At 36.2% G+C, this 26282-nt stretch overlaps 1 protein-coding gene across 1 annotated transcript in view; it reads right to left on the minus strand.

Annotated features, from left to right (window-relative positions):
* SYP (synaptophysin) overlaps positions 1–25857 on the minus strand; it is an 86157-nt gene extending 60300 nt beyond the window's left edge. The window contains exons 1-2 of the mRNA XM_053695987.1: positions 25727–25857; positions 8084–8149 (exon numbers count right to left, since the gene is read on the minus strand). Of these exons, the coding sequence (XP_053551962.1) occupies positions 8084–8149; positions 25727–25744 (84 nt within the window). The 5' untranslated portion in view covers positions 25745–25857. The remainder of the gene's footprint in view (positions 1–8083; positions 8150–25726) is intronic.
* Positions 25858–26282: the final 425 nt, after the last annotated feature.

Raw genomic sequence — 26282 nt, forward strand, 5'->3', positions numbered from 1 at the left:
GGGGGGGATCAGGGAGGTTGGGGGCTAAGGGGGGGATCCTACACCCTAGCATATTTTATGCCAGTACTTAAGATGGCGGGTACAATTGTGGGGTGGGGGAGGGAAGGGAGCTGTTTGGGAGGGATCAGGGGGTGGGATGTGTCAGGTGGGAGGCTGATCTCTACACTAAAGCTAAAATTAACCCTGCAAGCTCCCTACAAACTCCCTAATTAACCCCTTCACTGCTAGCCATAATACACGTGTGAGGCGCAGCAGGATTTAGCGGCCTTCTAATTACCAGAAAGCAACGCCAAAGTCATATATGTCTGCTATTTCTGAACAAAGGGGATCCCAGACAAGTATTTACAACCATTTGTGCCATAATTGCACAAGCTGTTTGTAAATTATATCAGTGAGAAACCTAAAATTGTGAAAAATTTAACTTTTTTTTCAATTTGATCGCATTTGGCGGTGAAATGGTGGCATGAAATATACCAAAATGCGCCTAGATCAATACTTGGGGTTGTCTACTATACTACACTAAAGCTAAAATTAACCCTACAAGCTCCCTAAAAGCTCCCTAATTAACCCCTTAACTGCTGGGCATAATACACTTGTGGTGCGCAGTGGCATTTAGCGGCCTTCTAATTACCAAAAAGCAACGCCAAAGCCATATATATCTGCTATTTCTGAACAAAGGGGATCCCAGAGAAGAATTTACAACCATTTATGCCATAATTGCACAAGTTGTTTGTAAATAATTTCAGTGAGAAACCGAAAGTTTGTGAAAAAATTTGTGAAAAAGTGAACGATTTTTTGTATTTGATCGCATTTGGCGGTGAAATGGTGGTATGAAATATACCAAAATTGGCCTAGATCAATACTTTGGGATGTCTACTAAAAAAAAATATATACATGTCAAGGGATATTCAGGGATTCCTGAAAGATATTAGTGTTCTAATGTAACTAGCGCTAATTTTGGAAAAAAGTGGTTTGGAAATAGCAAAGTGCTACTTGTATTTATGGCCCTATAACTTGCAAAAAAAGCAAAGAACATGTAAACATTGGGTATTTCTAAACTCAGGACAAAATTTAGAAACTATTTAGCATGGGTGTTTTTTGGTGGTTGTAGATATGTAACAGATTTTGGGGGTCAAAGTTAGAAAAAGTGTGTTTTTTTCCATTTTTCCTCATATTTTATATATTTTTTTTATAGTAAATTATAAGATATGATCAAAATAATGGTATCTTTAGAAAGTCCATTTAGTGGCGAGAAAAACGGTATATAATATGTGTGGGTACAGTAAATGAGTAAGAAGAAAATTACAGCTAAACACAAACACCGCAAAAATGTAAAAATAGCCTTGGTCCCAAACGGACAGAAAATGGAAAAGTGCTGTGGTCATTAAGGGGTTAATGATGTAAAAAAACGCATCACAAATGAAATCATTAGCCATCTTAAGGACTTTAATGCATTTATGAATATCCTCAGAAGATTGATCAGAAACCAACTGAGAAAGAGAATCACACTAGAAGGACCCCGCAGCGGCCACACAGATGACTGCTACTGCAAGTCTTAGTTGAAGAACTGATTGGAAAAATAATTTCCTAAGCAAGGACAAGATTTTCAGTAAACGAAGAGCTATCCTTCATAGGAATAGTATTGCATCTAGCTAAGGTAAAAATAGTTCCATCAAACTTACAGACTGCTTCCCAGACTGTTAAATTATTTTCTGAAAGTGGATGCATTCTTTTGAACCTGTTATAAGGTGCATAAGGAATGCCTGGTTTCTTCCATTCTTTGGCTATATATTCTGTAACCAAGTTTAGTGCATTTAAAGGCCTATGCACTTTGGGCTGAGCTTTAAAGACCTAATTCAACTTACAGGCTTGGAATCTTCGGGTTTCGGTTCTGATAATTTGAAGGTATTCAAAACCTCCTGAAGCAGGAAGCAGATATGGTCCACTTTTAAATATAAATGCTGCAGTTTGTCCCTTAAAGGTCTCTTCCAAAGAGTCAGACATATTAGATGGGGGTACAGCCATGACTCCAAAAAGATAAGGAAAACTGAGGGTATATGGAAAAAACTGAGGGTATATGGAAATAAGGATATATTCCAGAAATGTAAATAGCAAGTGTTTCAAACAAACAGCCTATATGTACATCACAGAACCTCAGCAATTTTGTGGGGAAAAAAAAAATTCCCTCAGAAAACAATGTCAACACCCACCTCCTCAGCAGCTCCTATGAGGGTACTCACCCACCTCCTGGGCAAAAAAAATGTGGAAACTGAGCCTAGGTAACTTGTAATACCTGTAGACTGTCACTGTTAAAATGTTAGCCAGCCACTGCTCTGGTGAAGGCGAAGAGAAAGGGCAGCAAGGGAGGGGGGCAGAGCTTACCTCCGGAACGATATGCAGGCCAAGGCCTGTGAGTAAAACACAAGAAACACTATATACAGCAATAAAATATGTTAATAATACCCTTTGATTCCCCCTTTGCGTCCCACCCCAAACGCATCCATAGTGAGCTGAACCGCTAACTGCACAAGTTACAGGTCACAGGTTTTCTTAAAGAGAAAGTAATGCATTTAACTTTTGAGAGGAAACAAAAGGATCCCAAACCAAAAATGTAGTGTGAGCTGCCAAGGAGAATGAAATAAGAAGAATTATGAGTCTCAAATCAGTAAATGATGATGTTAAACACATAGGTAAAACAATGTATGTAAAGGCTGTGAAACCACAACTATGTAGTACCTATGAAAGGAGAGTACTAGGGATAGTTTCTGGGCTGTGTAGTGTATGAGTAACGTACCTGGACTGCAGCACGCCTCTAATGTTTCTTACCAGCTTGCTGAGGCCTTTCTCCCTCACAGAATGCTGATCCAGTAGAGAGCTCATCCAGTGCAAGTAAATATACTGTAAAGGATACTTCCGGATATACCTGCAACCAACCCCTCAGGTGGAGGCTAAGAGACAGGGCAGTTATGGCAGAGAGATTTACCTGTGAGGGTACTGACATAGCATAACTGAGGTATTCCTTTACCCCTGCTTCACTTGAGTCTTGGAGAAATTGTCCTGAAGTCTTCTCTAAATGAAGATGGAAGAGGGGTACTGGGTCTCAAGTCAGGTTTGAGTTCCCAATAAATAAATGGATCTAAAATAATAAAATCTTGCTTGCTGAGGACCTCTCTCAACCTCTTTCCTTGGGGGCCAAAAACAAACTGAGTGGGGAGAGGAGGTTGGAGGGATTAAAAGCTCTTGAGAGGGTTCATGACCTCCTCCTAGTGCTAAGAAATAGATCCCACATATTATGGACACCTATGGACTCTCATCGTCTTACAAAAGAACTTGCCTCTCCTTAGACATATGCTACTTTTTTTTAAAGAGAGACACAGTAACACAGGAATTGAAATGTGGAAGATATTTGAACAAGCAAAGGTAAAAATAAAAGAAAGGTGGTAGAGAGGAAAGAGAAATTGAAAATTGAAAGAACAAAAATAAGCCACAAATTATTTTGTAACGATAACCGTGCTGTATTGGAAGTTATGCCACAATGACACTGTTAGGCATCTCTCCTGCTATGTTACCTTCACCTTAGATCATCTAGCATTATAAAACTGACTTCTCCTAAAGGGGTCAACTTGGGTTTGTGTCTGTTTATCTTAGAATCACTGAATAAATTATTCAAATTGGCTTGTCAGCCCCTATAAAATATGCCCATTACATTCCTCAAATCCAATGACTTGGCCAATGGTGTGTCAGTAATTGGCCAATGACAGAGCCAATAAGCAAGTCAGTAATTGAGCCAATTACTAGCAAATAAGGGGTCTAATGACCAAGCCAAGAACTGGACCAATGACAAAATGAAAGAAAGGACAGAGCAAATTACTAAAAGTAATAAGCCAATGAACAAGCAAAAGATTACACCAACAACTAAGCCAATAACTTAACCAAAGTTTGATCTTATAGTCAAGCCAATGACCAAGAAAATGACCAAGCCTATAACCTATAAATGAGTTAAAAAAACAAGCCAATGTCCACCTTTTCTATGGTAAGTGTATAATACAGAACAGAGTGCATAACATCCTTACCATGTCTCCTGTTACCTTGTCCTATCTACTAAGATCAAGAAACATTTCCTCTGTATTAGGCCATACACCAAACCTTAAAGGGACAGTGTACTGTAAAAATGATTTCCTCTTAAAGAGACAATAAACACAAGATTGTCTTGAAGAAATGAAAATTGTTTGTATTTCCTTAAAACTCAGCAATGTTTACATTAGAATTACCCCCATTGGATGGCTCCCAAGTTTTCATGCAAATACAAAAGAAATCCATAAAAATGTACATTTACTATTTAGGTATACATGAAGTAATGTGTTTCCAATGGCTTGTTATGCCGGCTGGAGAGTATGAAATGTATGGGTAATTATTCCTTTTGGTTTATTTTTATATATGAAATAGCCGGTTTGTTCATTAACAGGACATTAAACAGAAATTGTAAGCTGCATATCTTCATATCTGTGAAGAATTTTGCAATGAATAACACAGCCTTATTTTGACAAAAGATTTTGTTTTTTTCTTTTCACCTATTTCCCTGTCCCCCAGAACAATAGAACCCTTATTAACCAATCACAAACTAATATGCAAATATTGCATGAACTCTGTTAAAGTGAAGGTCAATTTTTGCATATTGCAATACACCATAGTAAACCTTAATATACAAATAATACAGTCGCTAAGTTTATATTTTTATAAAACTCTTCTTTTTCAAACAAAATATATATATAAAATACCTCCGTTATTCTATTCGCTCCGCCCCTACCACACTTCCTTATTTATCTGTTGTTGTGACGTTGCTGTAGTTCCTACAAGCGGACTACGCTCGTGCACAACAGTATCTTCTAAATGCGCATGCGTATCGTACACTCAGTAGCGCAGAACAGTAGCTCAGTAGCGCATTTTTTTTAACGCATGCGCAGAACGTTGTAGTGACGCGAGAGAAAAGGGGCTGGACGCCACGGGGTTAGACGATATATTGGATACCAGAAATGTCAATCAATAACGGGAGTATGGCGGGCGGTTAATACGACGAAAACGGAGATGAATTAAAAGGTGAAAATTAATAATGATAACAATATTTATAAATAAATTGATGAATGAACATAATACTTAATTTTAGTCAGCTATTGAAAAATGTTAAGCAATGCGCCAGACTTGACCTTCACTTTAAGGAAAGAGATTAGGATAGCTTGCCTCTTCTTTTCCTTTAAGGTAGTTTAGCACAGATTCATCTTAGTTAGTAAAACAATTATTTAACAGGTATTTAAATCAATATATATATTTATTTTTAATATTTATTTTATAGCTAAATATATATATATATTTATTTATACACAATAATATTAACACCTAAACTACCTTGTATGCTTAGCTTACCGTTATTGCAAAGAATACTTTTCCTATCATGAATGTTGCTGCAAAACTGATAATCCACCATAAAAGGACAAATAACTACAGATAAGGTGAGTTAGGAGTAGGGTCAACAAAAACTCACAGGTAAATTAGCTAAAACTATTAACCCAAGCCTTCCAGGAAGAAAGTGGACAAGTACAATTTTCAGATGTATTTTACAGCAAAAAGAAGCAAAATAATTAATGAATGTATATTGCAATAATGGTTTACTTTTAATAATGAATCATTTTATGTGTTGTTGAAATGTTGAATTTAATGGTCCTTTAAAACACAACCCATTCAAATGGTCTGAGTATTCAGGGAAAGCAGACCTCCTTCTTTTATCTCTTTATACACAAAAGTCTAATTATTGTATCTCTGTCTCTATACAGTAAAGGTCAATACTTAGAGAGAGAGCGCCATTGCAATTGAACATTTTAGTACATATCTCTCCCAACCTCCCCACTGGGATTCTGATTTCTGCTGCTGTTTCCTGTTTACGTAACTTCTTTATAGCCAATATTGCAGTTATGAAATGTTCAGTATAGATGGTGGTTATAACAGGCAAAAAAAAAGCTATTTCAAATGACAAAATAAAAGGTAAATGAGATTTTTATAAACAGATTAATGCACTAAAATAGATCATTGAAAACACAATGAAAGGGAGAAAATGTTACAGTACACAGTTCCTTTTTAGAAGAGGTCCCATTTTTTATTTCAGTATTGTTATGTAAAAATCTTCATCTCCCAATATATTGTACTCCCTTCCTCAGAACTATGGAATAAGCCCACCCTTTAGACAAATAATAATAATAATATTACTGAATATTACATTTTTCCAATTATTACATGAATATCTTCTGTGTAGTGTTTATAAAAAAAATGGGCATTTAAAGGGAGACCAACGTCAAAATTAAATGTTCATGTTTCAGATGGAGCATGCAATGTTAAGCATTTTTCTTCCTTCTCTTGGTATCCTTATTTGAAAAGTAGGAATGTAAGCTTACGAGATGGCCCATTTTTGGTTCAGAACCTGGGTTGCATTTGGTTATTGGTGGCTAAATCTAGCCACCAATCATCAAGTTCTAGCCAGCGTTCTGAACCAAAAATAGGCTAGCTCGTTAGCTTTACATTCCTACTTTTTCAAACAAAGATACCAATGAGAATGTAGAAAAATTGATAATAGGAGTAAATTAGAAAGTTGCTGGAATCTGCTGCTCTATTTGAATCATGAAAGAATTTTTTTAGGGTTAATATCCGTTTAATGATAGAGAATATAACACGTTTTGATAGCAATTCACTTGAGCCAAAAGCATCAAACAACCATGGGTAGAAAACCTCTGAGTATAAAGCAGTAGTGAAACTGTATCTAATAACTTTGTGCAATGTCTTGATTATAGCCTATTTAGTACGTGCGTATAAGCAGATTAATAATATATTTGTCATTTATCTGTGGCTAGTGTTGATTTATTTAGTAATGGGCAGTAGTGTCAGATTATCACATGGGTGCCCTTGAACCTATTTCTGTATTCTGTGGCACTCAGGTGGTTAAGAAACCCAGTGCATTAGAAGAGCAGGGGCAGGTGGGCTGTGTCTGTGTCTCCCTGTGTGGGCTCACAGTGGGCAGACTCGACTGGCTTTATCCTGGTCATAATCCCAAGCAGATTCTGACCTCCTGCATATCCACAGAGACTCATGGGTATTTTTAGAGCTTCAGCAAAGGCACAAAGGAAAGAGGATTACAGCGTAACAACCAAGGGTGTGAAAACGCACAAGTCAAAAAAGGCTCACAGAGTCACTGTATTTGCTCCATATAGAAAGGGGAAGAAAATGTTCAAAAGCAGCAAAGACGGATTCAATATAGATTTCTGATAGATAGATAGATAGATAGATAGATAGATAGATAGATAGATAGATAGATAGATAGAGTGAAAGAAATAGATAGACAGACAGATAAATAGATATGGATAGACCGGCAGACAGATAAAATAGATAGACAGACATATTGATAGACAGACAGACAGACAGATAGATAGATAGATAGATAGATAGATAGATAAGATAGACAGACAGACACACAGAGAGAAATAGACAGATAGACAGATAAATAGATATGGATAGATAGATAGATAGATTGACAGATAAGATAGACAGACAGATCGATAGACAGACAGATTGACATAAGAGAAACAGACAGGCAGATAGATAGATAGATAGATAGATAGATAGATAGATAGATAGATAGATAGATAGATAGACTGACAGATAAGAGAGACAGACGGCAGATAAATAGATATCTTATAAGAAAAATGGTTTAGTGGATTTATAAAAGTTAACATCTAAACACATTTCCTTATAATAATGGTTCTCTAAAATTCAGAGCTAACCTCTCACCTCTTTGTTGGAGCTAGTGTGAAGTGCTGATTGCCTGTTACTGGTGTTTGGGAATTATCTATCACCTGACACCCCTACCCCAGAGGAAATGGTTTACTACAGTGGGCATAAACTTCTTAGTTAATGCATTCTGGAATGAACCTACTCTATACTTATTTGTATACATTATTTGGTATTGCCCACCAAGATAACACCAACAAAAATAAATAAAATACCCAAAGTGATAGTCATGCAATAAATTATAAACACTCACCCATTCTAGGATTTTGATAAATCCCAAGGGTTCCTTCACTATACGAAAATGCCCCCCTGCCACCAACTGTAAAACAAAAAAAAAATAGAATTAATATTCACCTTGCTCAACACCAATGCATGCCCTGTGTCCTCTGTCCAAGGTGCTGAAATCAGTTTTCTGCAAACACATGTGATTTTTATTTATCATTTAATTTAAAGGGATACAAAACCCACATTTTTTCTTTAATGATTCAGATAGAGCATGCAATTTTAACCAACTCTCTAATGTATTCCTATTAACAATTTTTCTTTGTTCTCTTGCTATCTTTATTTAAAGCATAGGAGCCAGCCCATTTTTGGTTCAGAACCTGGGTTATGCTTGCTCATTGGTGGCTAAATGTCAGCCACCAATAAGCAAGTGCTATCCATAGTGCTAAACAGTTGTTTCTTGAAATGTAGCTAGCAGGTAGATTAGGGCCGCCTCTGTGGTTCTGTTCAAACCCAAAATGTATTTCTGGATATATTTAGCTTTAAGATGGCAAAATAACTATTTTACATGCAGGCATCCAAAAAATATATAGATAGATAATCTTGCACCCCAAACTGGAAATCTGATACATAAGAAGGGGGACTAAACAACCCTGATATGAAAAAGAAGAGGTCTTTCCCAGAAACGTTATCGAATAAAATATATATATTTTCACTAAAGGTCTAGTGAGTACTGGCCCTTCTTATGGCTATTATTATTACTTGTTTTTGATGCACTGGCAGGTATTTCCTACATGGTGTGAATGTGAATCCTCAGGAGTATATATACATACACAGTTACACACACACATACAGGGAGTGCAGAATTATTAGGCAAGTTGTATTTTTGAGGATTAATTTTATTATTGAACAACAACCATGTTCTCAATGAACCCAAAAAACTCATTAATATCAAAGCTAATAGTTTTGGAAGTAGTTTTTAGTTTGTTTTTAGTTATAGCTATTTTAGGGGATATCTGTGTGTGCAGGTGACTATTACTGTGCATAATTATTAGGCAACTTAACAAAAAACAAATATATACCCATTTCAATTATTTATTTTTACCAGTGAAACCAATATAACATCTCAACATTCACAAATATACATTTCTGACATTCAAAAACAAAACAAAAACAAATCAGTGACCAATATAGCCACCTTTCTTTGCAAGGACACTCAAAAGCCTGCCATCCATGTATTCTGTCAGTGTTTTGATCTGTTCACCATCAACATTGCGTGCAGCAGCAACCACAGCCTCCCAGACACTGTTCAGAGAGGTGTACTGTTTTCCCTCCTTGTAAATCTCACATTTGATGATGGACCACAGGTTCTCAATGGGGTTCAGATCAGGTGAACAAGGAGGCCATGTCATTAGATTTTCTTCTTTTATACCCTTTCTTGCCAGCCACGCTGTGGAGTACTTGGACGCGTGTGATGGAGCATTGTCCTGCATGAAAATCATGTTTTTCTTGAAGGATGCAGACTTCTTCCTGTACCACTGCTTGAAGAAGGTGTCTTCCAGAAACTGGCAGTAGGACTGGGAGTTGAGCTTGACTCCATCCTCAACCCGAAAAGGCCCCACAAGCTCATCTTTGATGATACCAGCCCAAACCAGTACTCCACCTCCACCTTGCTGGCGTCTGAGTCGGACTGGAGCTCTCTGCCCTTTACCAATCCAGCCACGGGCCCATCCATCTGGCCCATCAAGACTCACTCTCATTTCATCAGTCCATAAAACCTTAGAAAAATCAGTCTTGAGATATTTCTTGGCCCAGTCTTGACATTTCAGCTTGTGTGTCTTGTTCAGTGGTGGTCGTCTTTCAGCCTTTCTTACCTTGGCCATGTCTCTGAGTATTGCACACCTTGTGCTTTTGGGCACTCCAGTGATGTTACAGCTCTGAAATATGGCCAAACTGGTGGCAAGTGGCATCTTGGCAGCTGCACGCTTGACTTTTCTCAGTTCATGGGCAGTTATTTTGCGCCTTGGTTTTTCCACACGCTTTTGCGACCCTGTGGACTATTTTTAATGAAACGCTTGATTGTTCGATGATCACGCTTCAGAAGCTTTGCAATTTTAAGAGTGCTGCATCCCTCTGCAAGATATCTCACTATTTTTTACTTTTCTGAGCCTGTCAAGTCCTTCTTTTGACCCATTTTGCCAAAGGAAAGGAAGTTGCCTAATAATTATGCACACCTGATATAGGGTGTTGATGTTATTAGACCACACCCCTTCTCATTACAGAGGTGCACATCACCTAATATGCTTAATTGGTAGTAGGCTTTCGAGCCTATACAGCTTGGAGTAAGACAACATGCATAAAGAGGATGATGTGGTCAAAATACTCATTTGCCTCATGGGGAACACCACATAGCTGGTGTGACCACTTTGGATTTACCTTTTGGGACATTTGAAAAAGATGCCAGTTAGGCATCGAAACGTCATGTTTTTCCCAATATTTTAACTTTTTGTATTATTATAAGCTATATTTTACTTATAAATGACCAGTGAGTGCTGCCTTTTTTGTATAGTATATATATATATAGTGCAATTAGCCAGGGATCTTCACTCTCATCAAAGTTAACACAACTGCTAAAATGTGTTAGAATTAAAGTCTATAAATAATCTAGAATATAGGAAAACAGCAACATCTTCATTTGGTCAGAGGAAAGGGTTGCGCCCAAAACCTTATTACTTTTTTGATGCATTACACTTTTAGTTTTGTTGATAAATTCAGTTTAATTAATATATATATGTATATACACACACACACACACACATATACACATGTATATATATATATACGTCATGGAATTACATTCACCATAAAAACTCAGGGGCAGAGGTTGACAAATTTAGAACACCCAAAAAGCTGCTGCTGCGTTTTAAGAAGGTTGACTGCAGGGAAAGCATTGGCTATGTTTTTGTTCCTTTGTGGGGGGGTTTTGCACTAACAGCTGGTGTCAAATTAGCAAAGTAGAATCAAGGTAATTAACAGACCTAAATAAGACATATGCATTTGTTCATGAATCCCCATTTGCATATGTATGTTATTTATACAGGCTTTTTCAGTTGATCCTAAAACACATTTACTGATACAGGGTCTACCTAACTGATAATGTATTAAAAGACGACATGAACTGCTAGCAAGGTGCATAGCTTCCTGATGAGTCCAAGGTTTGTGTCATGGAACGGTTGTGTAGGTGTGGTAAAGCAGAAGGAACCCCACATACTGTGAATTGTAAATTTAAAGGGCCACTAAACCCAAAATCTTTCTTTCATGATTCAGATAGAGAATATAAATGTAAACAACATTACAATTTACTTCTATTATTTATTTTGCTTCATTTTTTAGATATCCTTCTTTGAAGAAAAAGCAATGCACATGGGTGAGCCAATCACATGAGGCTTCTATGTGCAGCAACCAATCAGCAGCTACTGAGCATATCTAGATATGCTTTTCAGCAAAGAATATCAAAAGAATAAAACAAATTAGATAATAGAAGTAAATTAGAAAGATGTTTAAAATTGCATTCTCTTTCAAAATCATGAAAGGAAAAATGTGGGTTTCATGTCCCTTTAAGTAGGAAGAAATAGGAATTATAAAAGTAAGATTATCCCTGGGTCAAATCTGAAAATAATACAGAAAAGGTCAAGTCCCAAAACGCCAAAGAAACACCTGAACAAAAAAAGCACTTGAAGGAATTGTGATAATTGCTTATTAAACACTTGACCCTAGACTGTGTCTTGACACTATATAAGCAGGCATAGTTGAGGCTGATTAGACTGGGACTTGGGGTAAAATCTAGGCATAGATTTGATATATAGTAGCCATAGATTTGATATATAGTAGCCACAGATTTGATATATAGTAGCCATAGATTTGATATATAGTAGCCACAGATTTGATACATAGTAGCCATAGATTTGATATATAGTAGCCATAGATTTGATATATAGTAGCCACAGATTTGATATATAGTAGCCATAGATTTGATATATAGTAGCCATAGATTTGATATATAGTAGCCACAGATTTGATATATAGTAGCCACAGATTTGATATATAGTAATATAGTAGCCATAGATTTGATATATAGTAGCCATAGATTTGATATATAACAATGATGCACATTGTTATAAAATTATGTGTCATTTCAGCCACAACTATAGCTCCTTTGTCAAGTCTACAGGTCATTTCAAACAATCCCTTTATACCCTATTACCAAAGGGACAATAACATATTGGACAATTACATCATGAACTGTTTTATATATATATATATATATATATATATATATATATATATATATATATATATATATATATTTTATATATGATGCCTAGAAACAAGTTTGTTTTTTAAATTATTATCTCTCTAACTTGCCATTTGGTGAAGACCCTCTCTCTGTTGCATCAACAGGCCACTTCCTTACTTTTATTGTAGCCAGCAAAGGATACAGTTATAGGCGTCTGATGACAACACAACACATGAGAAATAATGCTCCATAAAATATTAACTGTTGTTTCCCTGTTAATAGCAGAGCATAAGTAATAAACTATAGTAGGGAGAGTCTGGACAGCTGGAACTTACATCTTTGGACACAGCAAATTTATATACCCACCACATAAGGCAAAGTGTTGCTATGGTGTAAGGAGACATTTCTTACATGCATATATGTTGATTTTTTTTTCCCCCTGAAACTTTTGTGTAGCAAACGTTGATAACTTGTTTGTATTAGAAAAAGAACTTTAAGAATGAAAGCTAGTATCTAGTATTTATTGTGAATGTATAAAAAAAACATATGGTGACAAACAATTCTTATGTGTTTCATTTACTTAATCATATAATCTATAGAATATTCTGATCAAATGCTAATTTGGTGCATGAAAATAAAGGTTTTAATAAATTTGGGGTTTATACAGGGCTCGACAAACACAGGTGCCAGGGAAATTAGGCTCTGGCACTCTGAACTAGAGTCCATGGGTGAACTCCACTTCCCTCAACATCAGCCCCCAGCTGCACCTAAAATTCAGCTTGGTGAGGCTGGATCCTTTTCTAGGTCTTGCTGCTGGGAAATACAAACCCAACTTTTGATTGTGTTAATAATGTATGCTAATATGTATATATGTGTATATTTTTTATTATATATAATGATTTTAATTTCATAGGGGCCCTGCCAATGTGCCATAAGTTTGCCTTCTGCTGTTGGCACTAGAATCATCACCCTGTCCCCTGGTTGAAACAGCATAATGGTAGTACTTCAGTTTCTGAGAGCCCTGTGCTTTTTCCATGTGCTGTCAATACCTAGGTATAACATGAGCCATACACTCCTTCATCTGTTCTATGTGCTATATCCCAATAGACCATGGGACACCATTTTCCTCCCACTCTTCCTTTAGCACATTCAACATGCCCATTGGGTGGCTTCCATATAATAACTCAAATGGGGAAAAAACAGTTGAACTTTGGGACCCTCCCGAACTGCAAATAATAAGCATGGAAGTAGCATGTCCCAATCCTTTCCCTCCCTGCTAAAACGTTTCTCAAAATTCCAATGAGGGTACGGATAAACCTTTCTACAAGTCCATCTGTCTGAGGGTGATACACATGAACCAATTCTTTTGCTATATTTTTAGTAGTTTAACGTAAGGAAATAGCTTCAGGATACCATGTAGTGTAATCAAGTAAGACCAATATGAATTGGTGGCCTCGGGCAGACTTTTTAATAAACCCACAAAATCCATACCAATCCTTTCAAAAGGGACATCCATTACTGGGAGTGGTACAAGCTAACCCGATGCGTGCATAAAGCTGAACTTTGAATATCGCGGTCATGTTAACGTATTCCCCTATAGAAGTTAATGGAGCAAAAAAGTTGCTGTCAGAATGTGTCTTAAGCATTGAATGGATAAAGGGCAACTCATGCTATGGGGAAAGTGTCTTTTTATATATGTGAATACATAATGCCAAATCTGTAAATATGCATAAATATAATCCCTTCTGAAGGACATAACGCCCATGATTTATGTGGGAGAAGGTGGTGGGCGTACACACACAGATATCAGGTTTCTATCTTGCCAGGAAGTTTAGATTCCTGCTAAATGATAAAGGTCAATGATAAATGTAATAGTGAAAGGAATTTATGTAAATGACGGATAAAAGGGACGTAAACCCATTTTTTTCCTTCCATGATTCTGATATACAATTTTTAAACAACTTTCCAATTTACTTCTATTAGCAAATGTGCTTCATTCTCTGGTTATCCTGTGTTAAAGGAGCAGCAATGCACTACTGGATGAACATATGAGCCTACCTAGGTATGCTTTTCAACAAAAGATACCAAGAGAACAAAACCAAATTTTAAACTAAAAGCCAACTGGAAAATTGATTAAAATTGCATAAAAATATTGTGTTTCATAACCCTTTAAATACTATGTCCGTATTTCAAAATAAATTATTTTCTGTGTATCCGTAATCTCTGTGGACACAGGCTGCATCTTCTTAAAGGGACATGAAATTTAAAATTCTTCTTTCATAATTCAGATAAAGCAAATAAATGTGTACCACTTTCCAATTTACTTCTATTATCAAATTTGCTTAATTATCTTGGTATCCTTTGTAGAAGGAGAATCAATGCACGACTGAGAACTATCTGAATACTACGGATGAGCAAATGACATGAGCCAAATATGTGCAGCAAGCTCATGGTAGTGCATTGCTGCCCTGCAGCCTACCTAGGTATGCTTTTAAACAAAAGATACCCAGAAAATGAAGCAAATTTGATAATTAAAGTAAATTGGAAAGTTACTTAGAATTGAATGCTGAATCATGAAGTTTAATTTTGACTTTACTGACCTTTTGGCCTCTAGTTATGAAGCCGTCAACCTCAAATACGCTGGAATTCCGCAGCGTATTTGTGGCGAGGCTGATTCGCCTAAGTTATCAAGCCCTACACACCGGCAAAAGTAGAATATAGTGACATAAGCTTCGATCCGCCGGACTTAGTCCGACACAGATCGATTCTTACGTCACTCCAGATGTTCCGAACGCAAGTTCGGCACACTCTGACTACTTTTGGGAGTTATCAAAAAACTAGCAGGTACGCTTGGCACTTTTCCGGCCCAGCGTACCTGGTTTTCAATCCGCCGCCCTGGAGGTGGCGGATCCCATAGGAATCAATGGGAGTCTGACCATAGCGAAAGTTCATGTTCGCTGCTGCCCGACATCCCATTGATTCCTATGGGAGCTGTCTACACCTAACACCCTAACATGTACCCCAAGTCTAAACACCCCAAATCTGCCCCCCTACACCGCCGCCACCTATATTAAACATGCTAACCCCTAACCACCACTCCCGGACCCCGCCGCAACTATAATAAATATGTTAACCCTTAAACCGCCGCTCCCGGACCCCGCCGCCACCTACATAATACCTGTCCCCCCATATACCGCCGCCACCTATAATAAATTTATTAACCCCTATCCTGCGGATCCCGGACCCCGCCGCAACTAAATAAATTGTTTAACTCCTAAACCGCCGCTCCCGGACCCCGCCGCCACCTATATTAAACTTATTAACCCCTAATCTGCCCCCCCTATACCGTCGCCACCTATAATAAATTTATCAACCCCTATCCTGCCGCCCCTACACCGCCGCAACCTATAATAAAATTATTAACCCCTAAACCTAACTCTAACACTAACCCTAACACCCCCCTAACTTAAATATTAATTAAATAAATCTAAATAAATATTACTCTTATTAAATTAATTATTCCTATTTAAAACTAAATACTTACCTATAAAATAAACCCTAATATAGCTACAATATTACTAATAATTATATTGTAGCTATATTAGGATTTATTTTTATTTTACAGGCAAATTTAAATTTATTTTAACTAGGTACAATAGCTATTAAATAGTTATTAACTATTTAATAGCTACCTAGATAAAATAAAGTCAAATTTACCTGTAAAATAAAAACTAACCTAAGTTTCAATTACACCTAACACTACACTATCATTAAATAAATTATTCATATTTAAAGCTAAATACTTACCTGTAAAATAAACCCTAAGATAGCTACAATGTAATTAATAATTACATTTTAGCTATTTTAGGATTTATATTTATTTTACAGGCAACTTTGTATTTATTTTAACTAGGTACAATAGTTATTAAATAGTTATTAACTATTTAATAACAACCTAGCTAAAAGAAATACAAAATTAGCTGTCAAATAAATCCTAACCTAAGTTACAATTAAACCTAACACTACACTATCATTAAATAAATTAAATTAATTAACTACAATTACCTACAATTAAATAAACTAACTAAAGTACAAAAAATAAAAAAAACTAAGTTACAAAAAGTAAAAAAAAATTACAAGATTTTTAAGCTAATTACACCTAATCTAAGCCCCCTAATAAAATAACAAAGCCCCCCCAAAATAAAAAAATGCCCTACCCTATTCTAAATTACAAAAGTTAACAGCTCTTTTACCAGCCCTTAAAAGGGCCTTTTACGGGGCATGCCCCTAAGTAATCAGCTCTTTTGCATGATAAAAAAAATACACCCCCCCCCAACATTAAAACCCACCACCCACATACCCCTACTCTAACCCACCAAAACCCCCTTAAAAAAACCTAACACTAACCCCCTGTAGATCTCCCTACCTTGTGTCGTCTTCAGCCAGCTGACCACCGATGGAACAGAAGAGGACATCCACAGCGGCCGAGGTCATCATCCAAGGGGCGCTGAAGAGGTCTTCCATCCGATAGAAGTCTTCATCCATGCGGCGTCTTCAATCTTCATCCATCCGGAGCGGAGCCTTCTTCAAACGAGCCGACGCGGAGCCATCCTCTTCCAACGACGCCTACCCGATGAATGGATATTTCTTTAAGTGACGTCATCCAAGATGGCGTCCCTCGAATTCTGATTGGCTGATAGGATTCTATCAGCCAATCGGAATTAAAGTAGGAAAAATCTGATTGGCTGATGCAATCAGCCAATCAGATTCAAGTTCAATCCGATTGGCTGATCCAATCAGCCAATCAGATTGAGCTTGCATTCTATTGGCTGTTCCAATCAGCCAATAGAATGCGAGCTCAATCTGATTGGCTGATTGCATCAGCCAATCAGATTTTTCCTACCTTAATTCCGATAGAATCCTATCAGCCAATCAGAATTCGAGGGACGCCATCTTGGATGACGTCACTTAAAGGAATATCCATTCGTTGGGTAGGCGTCGTTGGAAGAGGATGGCTCTGCGTCGGTTCGTTTGAAGAAGGCTCTGCTCCGGATGGATGAAGATTGAAGATGCCGCATGGATGAAGACTTCTATCAGATGGAAGACCTCTTCAGCGCCCCTTGGATGATGACTTCGGCCGCTGCGAATGTCCTCTTCTGTTCCATCGGTGGTCGGCTGGCTGAAGATGACTCAAGGTAGGGAGATCTTCAGGGGGTTAGTGTTAGGTTTTTTAAGGGGGGTTTGGGTGGGTTAGAGTAGGTGTATGTGGGTGGTGGGTTTTAATGTTGGGGGGTTGTATTATTTTTAACATGCAAAAGAGCTGATTACTTAGGGGCATGCCCCGCAAAAGGCCCTTTTAAGGGCTGGTAAAAGAGCTGTTAACTTTTGTAATTTTGAATAGGGTAGGGCATTTTTTTATTTTGGGGAGCTTTGTTATTTTATTAGGGGGCTTAGATTAGGTGTAATTAGCTTAAAAATCTTGTAATATTTTTTTTATTTTTTGTAACTTAGTTTTTTTAATTTTTTGTACTTTAGTTAGTTTATTTAATTGTATTTAATTGTAGGTTATTGTAGTTAATTAATTAAATTTATTTAATGATAGTGTAGTGTTAGGTTTAATTGTAACTTAGGTTAGGATTTATTTGACGGCTAATTTTGTATTTCTTTTAGCTAGGTCGTTATTAAATAGTTAATAACTATTTAATAACTATTGTACCTAGTTAAAATAAATACAAAGTTGCCTGTAAAATAAATATAAATCCTAAAATAGCTTCAATGTAATTATTAATTACATTGTAGCTATCTTAGGGTTTATTTTACAGGTAAGTATTTAGTTTTAAATAGGAATAATTTATTTAATGATAGTGTAGTGTTAGGTGTAATTGAAACTTAGGTTAGTTTTTATTTTACAGGTAAATTTGACTTTATTTTATCTAGGTAGCTATTAAATAGTTAATAACTATTTAATAGCTATTGTACCTAGTTAAAATAAATTTAAATTTGCCTGTAAAATAAAAATAAATCCTAATATAGCTACAATATAATTATTAGTAATATTGTAGCTATATTAGGGTTTATTTTATAGGTAAGTATTTAGTTTTAAATAGGAATAATTAATTTAATAAGAGTAATATTTATTTAGATTTATTTAATAAATATTTAAGTTAGGGGGGTGTTAGGGTTAGTGTTAGACTTAGGTTTAAGGGTTAATAATTTTATTATAGGTTGCGGTGGTGTAGGGGGGGGCAGGATAGGGGTTGATAAATTTATTATAGGTGGCGACGGTGTAGGGGGGGCAGATTAGCGGTTAATAAGTTTAATATAGGTGGCGGCGGGGTCCGGGAGCGGCGGTTTAGGGGTTAAACAATTTATTTAGTTGAGGCGGGGTCCGGGATCCGCAGGACAGGGGTTAATAAATTTATTATAGGTGGCGGCGGTATAGGGGGGGCAGGATCGGGGTTAATAGGTATTATGTAGGTGGCGGCGGGGTCCGGGAGCGGCGGTTTAGGGGTTAATACATGTATTATAGTTGTGGCGGGGTCTAGGAGCAGCGGTTTAGGGGTTAATAACTTTATTTAGTTGCGGGGGGCTCCGGTATAGGGGGTAGAACAGTGTAGTTTAGTGTGGGTGCTTAGTGACAGCTTATCAATAAAGCTGGGAAAAAGTCGAAGAGCAGCGAGATCGGATGAGTGATAACTATCACAGTCCGCTGCTCATCGCCCCGTACTTGGTGCGCGGCTTTTTGACAGCTTTTTTGATAACTTTGGCGAACATATTCAGGTCCGCGGCGGCGATGTGAGGCAAGCTTAGGCGGGCGTATTGGAGCCGGCGAAGGCAGGTAAGTAGACGGCTTGATAACTAGAGGCCTTTATGTTCAACTAAGATAGTCACAGCCCTTAAAGGGATACTGAACTCAATGTTGTTTTCTTTCATGATTCAGACAGAGCATACAATTTTAAGCAACTTTTGAATTTACTCCTATTATCAATTTTTCTTAGTTCTCTTGTTATCTTTATTTGAAAAAAGAATGTAAGCATAGAAGCCGGACCATTTTTGGTTCAGAACCCTGGGCAGTGCTTGCTGATTGGTAGCTACATTTCTAGATTGTAAGTTCCAATGGCAATAGAGCCCTTAATTCCTCCTGTATGTGTTTGTAAAGTTTTGTCTTGTCTCTTACAAGTTTTATATCATTGTTTTATTTAAATAAATTGTACCCATGGTCAGCGCTGCGGAATATGTTGGCGCTTTATAAATAAATTATAATAATAATAAAATACATTTAGACAAAAGAATCAAAGATGGGCCAGCTTGTTAGATTACATTCCTGCTTTTTTAAATAAAGATACCAAGAGAATGAAGAAAAAATTATCATTTAGGTTCAGTATCCCTTTAAATAATTTAGCTTAATGGTATACAACGTTTTAAAGGGGCAGTCTAGTCAAAATTAAACTTTTATGATTCAGATAGGTCATGCAAGTTCAAACAACTTTCCAATTTACTTTCATCATCAAATTTGCTTTGTTCTCTTAATATTCTGTGTTGAAAGCTAAAGCTTGGTAGGCTCATAGGCTGATTTCTAAGCCCTTGAAATCCGCCTCTTATCTCAGTGAATTTACAGTTTTTCACAGCTAGAAGGTGCTAATCCATGTGTGCCATATACATAACATTGTGATCACTCCCGTGGAATTATTTATCTGTCAGCATTGATTGGCTAAAATGAAAGTCTGTCAAAAGAACTGAGATAAGGGGCAGTATGTAGAGGCTTAGATACAAGGTAATCACTGAGGTAAAAAGTATATTAATATAACTGTGTTGGTTAAGCAAAACTGGGGAATGGGTAATAGAGAGATTATGTGTCTTTTAAAACAATATGGATTTTCGAGTAGACTGTCCCTTTAAATTCTGAAATGTTATTCTCTACTATGACGTTTTGGGAGTATTGTAGTTTTAGGTTATCATAAACATGCAATAGACTGAACTTGGACTTTACTAATGGGACACCAGACAAATACTGTCATAGGTGAATGGTTATTGGCAATATGGTGATAGGGAATAGTGGACAACTCTGTCTAGTGCCTCTGTACAAAGTGAAAGATAGGAGCATGGTAACAACAAATGCTTTATGGGTTTATGTATAAAATTTTGATTAGTTAAATAAAAACACCCAACATTTTAAAAGAGAAAAAAGTACATCCTATTAAAGGAACATGGGACTGCTAAGCAACAAACTTCTATTATCAAAGTTGTTTCATTCTCTTGATGTCCTTTGTTAAAAGAGCAGCAATGCACTACTGGTGGCTAGCTGAACACATTTGGTGAGCTAATGACAAGAGGTACATATGTTCAGCCCTCAATCAGCAGCTAGCTCCTGAGCCTACCTAGGTATGTTTTTCAACACAGGATACCAAGTGAACAAAGCAAATTTGATAATAGAAGTAAATGGAAAGTTGTTTAAAATTGCATGTTCTATCTGAACCATGAAATTTGCATTTTAGCTTTACCATCCCTTTAATATTACACTCAATCTTAAACTTGAAAAAGTAAGGAAATTAGTTGAGGACTTGAACTTTCATGTTCCTTCCACCAAATTAGAAATTATCATCAACTATCTATTCTACCTTATCTTCTGCTAGGTCAGCTTTTCAAATATGTATATTCTGTAACAAATAGGTTGATATATTAGAACCACTAAAGAATGTAAAAAGTATTGATTTTTTTTTTTAATGAAAATATTATTTTTAAAAACATATTAGTTGCCTATTGTTTGTTTTGGAAATTTGCAAAGTCTAAGTACATTATAAAAATGTGGAATGATCCAATGCAGGATTCTTACATCTAGGTAAACCAAAATATCTTTGGATTTCCAAAAACTATGACTATGATATCCCTCACCCCTGATATAATTAAATCTGGTTTATGGCTTACAGAACATGGCTATATGGGGAGGTGTATTCTATGGAATTCAGGGCAATGGTTAAAAAAACAAGATACTGTCAGTAAGGGGACTAGGTACTATTTTAGTACCTCCTTTAATCTGTGTATTTTAGAAAATAGAACTAAATTGTGTGTATGTATTGTTTATTAGTATACACATTTTGCAAGAGTTTATATCCATATTTCATTCTGGGTTAACTATAAGCTTCCATGTTAGAATCAAAAAGGGACATTGTACACTAGATTTTTCTTTGCATGAATGATTTGTAGATAATCCATTTATGTAGCCCATCTGGGAGTGTTTTTGTAAAAATGTATAGTTTTGCTTATTTTTAATAACACTGTGCTGATTTTCAGACTCCTAACCAAGCCCCAAAGTGTCAGATATATACTGATGTCTACAGATTCCTGTGGCTCCTGTTCGTATAATCTGTCTTTCCATATGCAAGGAAGGGGGAGTGTCTGCTGTTCCTGTTTCCCCAACCCCTTTCACTGGGTATCCCAGCCTAACCTCATCAACAGTGCTAAACTGGGAGCCTTTAAATATATTTTTAAAAGGTTTTATACTGGATTTTTAGATCAGTATCTGTGTATATTCTTCTTTATAGTAGTGTCTATTACAGGCAGTTATATAAAAATTGGTGTATACTGTCATTTTAATTTGTCTTTATTCTGGTCAATTGAGGTTTTGTGTAGCAGAAGAATCCGTCTCAGAAAAAAAAACAAATGTCACTGGCGTCCGCCATGTTCAGCATTTCTTTGATAACTAACAGTCTGAATGCATATCCCTAATAAAGAGTGCTGCCCCTAAGCATTATGGTTAATTACATTTTTTTACAGGTTTTTATTTAATTTCTTTTCCTTGTTTATTAGTTACAGTTAACACAATTACATTTTTGTTAAAGGGACACTGAACCCAAATTTTTTCATTCGTGATTCAGATAGAGCATGCAATTTTAAGCAACTTTCTAATTTACTCCTATTATCAAAATTTTTTCATTCTCTTGGTATCTTTATTTGAAATGCAAGAATGTAAGTTTAGATGCCAGACCATTTTTTGTGAACAACCTGGGTTGTTCTTGCTGATTGGTGGATAAATTCATCCACCAATAAAAAAGTGCTGTTCACAGTTCTGAACCAAAAAAAAACTTAGCTGTCTTCTTTTTCAAATAAAGATAGCAAGAGAATGAAGAAAAATTGATAATAGGAGTAAATTAGAAAGTTGCTTAAAATTACATGTGCTATCTGAATCACGAAAGAAAAAATTTGGGTTCAGTGTCCCTTTAAGCATTGATTTTCAATTTATTGATATTTCATGCAAAAATAATTTGTATTATTTGAATTATTATGACAATGACAATGCAATGCAGTTAGTTTTAATTTCACATGAGTAGTAGATTTCCTGCTATATCCTGTGACAGCCATCAGCCAATCACAATATATATATACATATATTGTGTGGATCTTGCACATGCTCAATAGGAGCTGGTTGCTCAGAAAGTGTGCATCTAAAAAAACTGTGCACATTTAGATAATGGATGTAAATTTGAAAGTTTGTAAAAATGGTGTGCTCTATCTAAATCATAAAAGTTTCATTTTGAGTTTAGTGGTCCATTAACTCTTAACATTTAGATAAAATTGAAGAAGCAGGATGAAATGTGTTGGGATTGCAGGGGAGTTTAAATAAATACTCTATAGCAACAAACCCCACCAACTGGGTAGTCTATCTAAAATTAATTCTAAAGTATTTAGACAACTGCTGTTTATAATCTACATGGCTTTTTGTGAGAGTGCTGTGTAGCGCTAACACAAACTTTCAGTACATCTATTTAACAATCACAAAAACCAAAGGTAAAACACATAGAGCCCTTAAAGGGGTAGTAAAGTAAAAAATTAAATTTTCATGATTCAGATAGTGCATGTAATTTTGAACAACTTTCTAATTTACTTTTGTCATCAAATTTGCTTTGTTCTCTTGGTATTCTTATTTAAAATCTAAAACTAGGTAGGCTCATATGCAAATTTCTAAGGCCTTGAAGGCCGCCTCTTATCTGAATGCATGTGACAATTTTTCACAGCTAGAGGGCGTAAGTTCATGTGTTTCATATAAATAAGATTGTGCTTGTGCACGTGGAGTTATTTAAGAGTCAGCACTAATTGCCTGAAATGCAAGTCTGTCAAAAGATCTGAGATAAGGAGGCTGTCTGCAGAAGCTTTGATACAAGGTAATTACAGAGGTAAAAAATATATTTCTATAACAGTGTTAGTTATGCAAAACTGGGGTATGGTAAATAAAAGGATTATCTATCTTTTTAAACAATAACATTTTTGGTGTTTACTATCCCTTTAAATTATATAGCAATTAGAGACACACAAGTAAAATTTGCCATTTTACATAAACATACAAACTAGCAATTATTTTCACATCTATAAATATCATACACACAACAAACAAAATACTTCTACAAACAAAAAATACACACAAGAATTAAACACAGACATTGGATATCAAACAAACACAATACACATACACACAAATTTAAAGTCTATTGAACAGAAACACAGACAACCCAAACAATCACAAATTCTAATATAACAATACCACACACAACTATAAACACATATTATACATATATATGAAACATTAACATGTAACTAATACAAAGATATCAAACAAAGATGACAGTTTCAAGCACACATACCCTGTATTCCATAAAAAAGTACAAAAGTAGATATTTACACACAGCCAATTAGTAAACACATACAGTGACCACCTATATATTAAGGCCACAAATAAAACAAAAAAAAGCACAAGGCTACAGAAGACACTTGCAAAAAAAAAAAAGACAACATATACATTCAATTATCACACAAAGCCACACATATTGTTTTTAAGGGGCCTTGACAATATTCACACGTATTCTAAAACACATAGCTAAGAATATCATATACAGCCAACACATACACAAATAGTATCATCACACATACATATACAGTGAATATGTTTCCTAAAGGGCCACTGTACTAATAAAGAGACAACACACAAAATCAGGCTATCCCACAATTGTGTACAGTATATCATTAGGGAGTGCAGTCCTCTGTCCATGGTTCTGAAATATATATCTGCATTCTGTTTCTCACTGTGAAAACCTATGCTGATCATTTTCACTGTAATAGATAGGTTAAGGCACACACACATTTAATACATGTTATATGTATTTATATTAATTATATATAAATTATGAACACATAGCAGGATGTGTTTATAATTTAAACACATCCTGCTATGATAAGATACGAACAGCAGTGAGGTTTTGCTGTCAATGCTCTGTCCAAGGTGCTGCAATCTTTAGCAGCTATTGCTTGCTGTGATTTGCACTCCTGGAGTGCCCTGTAGTCTGCAAGCATTGCAAACATCTACAAAGACACGTAGCCAAACAGATAATTTAAGCACATATGCATTTAGCCACTGCATATAATAAAGGAACTTCATAACACACACCAATAAAATGCACACACACAGCCATTAAAGACATATACAGGTAATATATGCATAGACACAGCAAATGGACACTCATAATCCCCAAATACAAAGATACAGACATAACAATAAAATGGTTTATCATAATATTCTATCATTTATAAACCAATAAACAGCCAACATTACACATAAGAGCCTGCTATTGCACACAAATCCACAAGGTCATTGTAAAAGCACATTACAATCATCAAGCACAGTCATTAGAGACAGATATACACCTACAGTACTCTGTCACACACACATACACAGATCTAACATATGTAACCATGAAACATCTATTTACAGCAAACTCACAAGAGCTACCACGCATTATATGAACATCCAACCATCCCCCATTGTAGAGACAAAACCCCAAAAGCCATACAAAGAAAAATCAATCGTATTAAGGAATCAGATTACAGTAAATGATGTAAATCTATATAATGAATGGCAGAATATAGGGGCTTTGGTAATCATTTATAAACCAGGGCAAATATAACATTTTATATATATATATATATATATATATATATATATATATATATATATATATATATATATATATATATATATATAATCTGTGTGTGTGTGTATATATATATATATATATTCAAATATATATATGTATATTTATTAATTATCAATTTGACAATAATTACATGACAATTGATATATCAGAGAAAAGATATATAGATTAATAAATATGCAATATTTTTGCCTTTTCTTTCCTAAGCTCCCCCATCCCTACCCCCTCCCTGTGCATTTCTCACCCTGTACCCTCCCATTCCTCCATCTGTTTGCCTATCTTCTTCAGGTCTTTAATTTCTACCAGTGCCCAGCCTCACCCTCCACCCCGATACCCCTCTTTCACCCATTCTAACCCATTCTCCCCCTCCCTTTTACCACATCCCCCTTTTCCTTACCTGATTGACCACGTCCATGTCTGCAAGATGCTGGTGAATCTCGGCAGCGCGGAGGGGGAGTGCGCTTTATTGGTAGCAGCCGGGAGGAGGCGATAAAAAGCAGCGGGTGGGGTGAAGAGTGTGCAGAACAGCTGGCACGCAAACATCCAATGGCATGGCAGAGCATGGGTAATCTGGTCACATGAACTGTCAGTGACGCAACCATTCGCCATCTTTATGCCTGGCATAGCCACCATAAATAGGGCTTGGGACTTCATGCAGAGCAATGACGTGTTTGTTGACCCATTTAGACCCCCAAATAGACGGCCCCCTCACACCTCTGTGTGGGTTCACGTCTCAACCAACTCACTTGTCTGTTGCGTTCAACAAACCTCCCTCTAGCCTAAGCACTAAACACTGAGAATTATAAACAATCTACAGATCCTTTCTGTGCCAGAGGGCAGCTAAATACATGGCAGCCAGAGTTAATACGTGCCCAAGACCCATTAGGTCATTAATAATGTTGTATTTAGCACCCAAAGGCAATAAAAAGTGGTACATTAGCACCATAGGAAAT

The sequence above is a fragment of the Bombina bombina genome, chromosome 12, assembly GCF_027579735.1.
Source record: "Bombina bombina isolate aBomBom1 chromosome 12, aBomBom1.pri, whole genome shotgun sequence".
NCBI lineage: Eukaryota > Metazoa > Chordata > Amphibia > Anura > Bombinatoridae > Bombina > Bombina bombina.